This window comes from Poecilia latipinna, unplaced genomic scaffold (genome assembly GCF_001443285.1).
Source record: "Poecilia latipinna isolate Pla-1442-1.1 unplaced genomic scaffold, P_latipinna-1.0 Scaffold4459, whole genome shotgun sequence".
In the NCBI taxonomy this organism is placed as follows: domain Eukaryota; kingdom Metazoa; phylum Chordata; class Actinopteri; order Cyprinodontiformes; family Poeciliidae; genus Poecilia; species Poecilia latipinna.
In genome coordinates, this window is record NW_015117075.1 from 8,789 (window position 1) to 13,837 (window position 5,049).

General features: G+C 38.4%; 1 protein-coding gene across 2 annotated transcripts in view; it reads left to right on the forward strand.

Moving 5' to 3' along the window:
• LOC106942664 (hepatitis A virus cellular receptor 1-like) overlaps positions 1-5,049 on the forward strand; it is a 17,384-nt gene that overhangs the window by 5,080 nt on the left and 7,255 nt on the right. The window contains exon 1 of one of the 2 annotated variants that reach the window (XM_015025995.1): positions 2,403-2,782. The exons of the other annotated variant lie outside the window; for it this stretch is intronic. Within the exon in view, the coding sequence (XP_014881481.1) occupies positions 2,774-2,782 (9 nt within the window). The 5' untranslated portion in view covers positions 2,403-2,773. Of the gene's footprint in view, positions 1-2,402; positions 2,783-5,049 lie in introns of those variants that run through there. 2 annotated transcript variants of the gene reach the window in all.

Below are 5,049 nucleotides of genomic sequence, written 5' to 3' on the forward strand. Positions count from 1 at the left end.
CCAAACATGGTTAAAAGGAATCTTCTTCTTGAAGAGGAGAATAATCCAGTCCAGGTTTCAAGTGTCTAGGTGTAGTAGATTTTTTAATTAGAGCAGTTCTAGTATGAAAGAGATGCAAAATAATGGTGATAATTGAACTTTATTGAGTTTTCACAAGTCCCAAACATGGTTTTATTTATTAAACTTGAAGCGGAGAATAGTCCAGTCCAAGTTTTAATTATCTAGGTGTAGTAGTTTTTAAACTAGAGTCGATTAAAGATGCGAAAGGTAGTGAAAAATTAAGTGGAATCGCAATTTAGCTATTGGAAGCTACAAATGGAAACCAACTTCAAGTTTGTTGTTAGACTGCAGTGGGAATAGAGTCCAATACTGTGTTAAACTGAGTGTGTGAGCAATAAAATTATACAGTAAACAAAATTCATCTTCACTGTCATTAAGAAAATGTCTTATGGACTAAATATTTAAATGGATTAAAACTCACCTTCAGCAGAAACAGAGCTGATACACAGAGTCCAGCAGAGCAACGGGATCATTAATGAAACCATTTCTATAATCCGTGTTAGCCGTAACGCTACTCTGGAAAGAAATGCGGAAGTCACGTGGGTCATCATGGAGCTGCAGATGCTGCTGGGACTGACGTAAAATGACGTAAATAATAAAAGCAACTAGTAATAATAAGACATATGAATGTCGAGATCAGAACTAAGGAGGCCTTGATGATAATCTGATCAGAACCATCGACCTGCTGGTTTCTCCTACATTGTTTGTGTTTGTTTCTGGATCAGAACCAGCAGCTTCCTGGTTCTGGATCAAAGACATGAGAGTAGACCAGGTGTTCTGACTATCGGTGCTACCTCGTCAGATTTTCCTACCGTAGCACGGATAGATAGCTATGCCTATCTGTTGGTGCTACGCGTCCAAAACTGCTTCCATCATGTTTACAAACGGGAAACTATAGGAGAGAAGAACAAAACTTGTTTTTTAGATTTTTATTGGTCAAACTGATGTATTGAGTTTAAAACTGTCAAAGTCACATCTAAGAACAAAATCTTTGCATCCATTTTTTAAACAAATCCATTTAAGACAATGCATTGATATAAATTGACTGGTAATTGAACAGGTTCTGCCTCTTTCTAAAGCCAAAGTAAAAAACAACTCCTAAAATAGGACTCAGCAGTTTTAAACTCAATATATCAGTTTGACCAATAAAAATCTAAAAAACAAGTTTTGTTCTTCTTGAACGTCTCTCTACATCAGTGCAACAGTTTGATCTACAAAGTAAACAAAAATGATACTTTCCACGTCTAACAGACCCTTAGCTCCTCACTGATAACTCAGTCTTTAATTCCAATAAAACCCAGTTTCCCCTCTGATACTGTTTTATTCTTACAGACTCCTTTGTCTTTAAAATATTTTTAACAGGTAGGATATTCTAATAAAAGGATTAGTGCATACATCTATAGCTTTTCATATTAAATGGGTAGGATATTCAGATGAAGGAAGTTTTCTTCCTGTGGTTTCGTCTTGTATATAAACTGTTCCAATGCTAAGCTAACCATAACTCCTTTGCTTCCACTTCAGTCCCGTCACTCAAATAATGTTATCCAATGTATTTAACATTATCACAACCTCCTATAGTTTCCCGTTTGTAAACATGATGGTAGGAGTTTTGGACGCGTAGCACCAACAGATAGACATAGCTATTGTTAAGAAAATAAATTTAAAATAAGCTAGTTTTAAAACTTTACATGTCTTGATTCAAATGGCCTAATTGTCGTTTTGAAATTAGTAATGTATTCTGGCTTATTGACCTTTATGTTACCTGTAGTTCCAGCAGATGGTTTGCTAGGATCGTTTGAACTGCCTTTTGTCTGTGTGGGAAAACAATCAGGAGAAGTTCCAGCTTTTCACACTCATCTGTGAAAGGCCGTAAACACGGCAGGGGTTTCTGGCTTGAGAGAGGGTCAGAGATAGCTTCTGGTTGGATGAGCAAAGATACGCCTTATTTGAATAAATTAAAGTTAAGAATACGCCTTTTACTATAAAACTTTCTACACAGGGGTAACAAATTAGATTTGCTCTTGCAATTCTCCAAAGAGGTCTTTGCTTTTCTTTCTTTCCATTTATGTCAGGTAAACGAATGTATGTCTCTGTTGTTCTGCAGTTTCTGTGTAAGTTTATGCATTGTCTTACATTGGATTAAACTCTGTAATTCTGTGACGTCAACACGCATTGTTGTTTTCTGCTGAGTGACTACACGTGGCTCGCCGAGAGGCCCTGGGATCATAAAGGAAGAGAGAGCCAAACTTTTTCCAAAATTAATTAATCCATAGAAATCTCTTCCTTAACACTATCTATCCGTGCTGCGGTAGGAAAATCTGACGAGGTAGCACCGATAGTCAGAACACCTGGTCTACTCTCATGTCTATGATCCAGAACCAGGAAGCTCCTGGTTCTGATCCAGAAACAAACACAAACAATGTAGGAGAAACCAGCAGGTCGATGGTTCTGATCAGATTATCATCAAGGCCTCCTTAATTCTGATCTCGACATTCATATGTTTTATTATTACTAGTTGCTTTTACTATTTACGACATTTTACGTCAGTTCCAGCAGCGTCTGCAGCTCCATGACCCACGTGACTTCCGCATTTCTTTCCAGAGTAGCTTTACGGCTAACACAGTATATGGATTATAGAAATGGTTTGTTTAATGATCACTTTGTGGCGATCAGAGAAGGAGGAGGCGGAAGGAGAAGCGAGAGAAAGTAACAAATGAAGGCGGTAGGATTTGATTTTGGTGGATTGCATAACAGTGATTCTTGAGAATAGGGACAAAACAGGTCCTATGGATAAAGCACAAAATTTGAATAAAATATACACAAAATATAATTTTTTCAAATATCTGACTAAACTAACCTGGGTAATGTGAGCACAACAATGTATATTTTCTTGGTACTTGATGAATATTTTTTATTTTAAACATTGTAGTCGGTGGATGATGCCTGTAAAATCACAAAAAAAATAAAATATTGCTCAGAATTAAGCTGATCAAAAGAGATGAAACATGCAGAACACTTTATATTCACAGTAAACCCAATGGCTGTGCTGGTCTTTTCTTTTCTGCTGGATGAAGCTGAACAGTCCATGTAGAGTCACATGGTGGCAGGTTATCAATATTCAGACATGTTTAACTCATGGAATATATCAGCGGCCATCGGTCGTCCCTCCTGTTTACCTCCAGAGTTCCCACTATCATCCTCTGTTTTACTTTTTCTGACCAGGCCCACCAGTCAGTCAAACATCCTGGATGAACCAGTTCAGTGTCTCCATAGTGAATAACCTCAAACAGCCGTTTGCTGTGACGTGTTCCTGTTTGCCTCCTTTCATTCACTGAGACGTTTGTTCTCAGGAATCCATGAAACGTCCCAGCAGCTGCTGTAGAAACGTCTAAACTAGCATCTGAGAAACCGCCAGGAAGAGGAAACTTACAGCAAGGTGGCTGTGACCTCTGCCTGTCTGAGGGCAAAGGTCACAGTCACCTTGGTAAAGATTAACCCCATCAATCCTGAACCTGTGACCCTAACGTACGGTGGCCGACAGGTGCAAATGGGCAGCAACAGAGAAAACATGCAAACAAACAAAAAAGACACGCGCACAAATAAAATGCAGCAAACATAAAAAGAGACGCAAACAAATGAAAAGCAGCAAGGCTTAACTTTAATCAGTCAAACCCATTTCCTCAGGAATAAATTAAATACTTTAGTGAACCAAAACCCTTTACAGCTATTACCTGGCTTATTATCCGTGTTTCACCTCCACTCATAGGGGAAAACTAGCGGGAGTTTTTAAAACGATTTGCTGGGAGACATGCTTTCTCTCTCGGTGTACCGAACCTGGATCGCCCGGCCAGCTGACAGCAGGTGAGGGGAGCTGCTGTTAATGCAGCGGGAGCAGATCTCCGAAAACGTCGGAGCAATATTGGAATTAAGTGATTTATTGATGAACCGAGCAGATATCTGAGATCTATACATCTACATTCTCGCCTAAAAACATTGTAAACAAATATTTTGTGTAATTTTAAGTGTAACACAGCAAAAATAATTTTGCGGCCATTCCTGCTTTTAAAGGATGCAGACCATAGACATTAATGCAGACCCTAAATTTGGACTCAGCTGTTTTTTGTTCGACTCCCTCTAGTGGTCTGGAGCACTTCCGTTTTCAGCACTTTTTGTTTGCATCTTTTCTTTTGTTTGCTGCATTTCATTTGTGCGCGTCTTCTTTTTTTGTTTGAGGGTTTTCTCTTGCTGCGCATTTGCACCTGTCAGCCACCGTACTAACCCCTGTGGTTTCACACCCAGTCATTAAATCATGTAGATTTGAACAGCAGCTTCTACTCAATTATTTCAGAGTCTTTTAAATAATTAATTTCTAATCTAAACTTTTGAAAAGTTTCAAATCCCATCCCAGCCCCTGAGAGGCCAAAGTGACTGTTCCATTGATCTGCACCCTGTAGTCGTCCTCTCAGCTTGGATATAAACTCAGCTGAGCTACATTAGACACTATCACTGATGAATATAGTCAGTATGCAGCAGCCGAGCAGCTACATCAGGTTATTTATTGAACTGAGTTGAGCTTTCAACTCCATGCAGAAGCACATATTGATCAAAAGGCTCTGCAACATTAATACTCATAGCGACATCTTCTGCTACAGAAGTTTTCAACAGATGGACCACAGAGACTAGAATAAAGGAGAATCTCAGGGAAGCCACATTTTCCACATTTATTTTTACACAAATGAGATGCAGATTATGAACTTTAACTTCCATCTGTAAGAATGCAGATAACATGGTGACTGTATGCAGTCAGTGACTCCATAAAACAATCTGCTTAGTGAATCATATCGATAAACTCACTGATGGTGATTTATTCATGAAACGAAGACTAAAAAACAACATATTAATGCTCTTAATATGTTGTTCTTTCTGCAAATAACCAGTTTTTTGTATTCTCCAATTAATAATTACCAAGTTAATTAGTTGTTAATTATG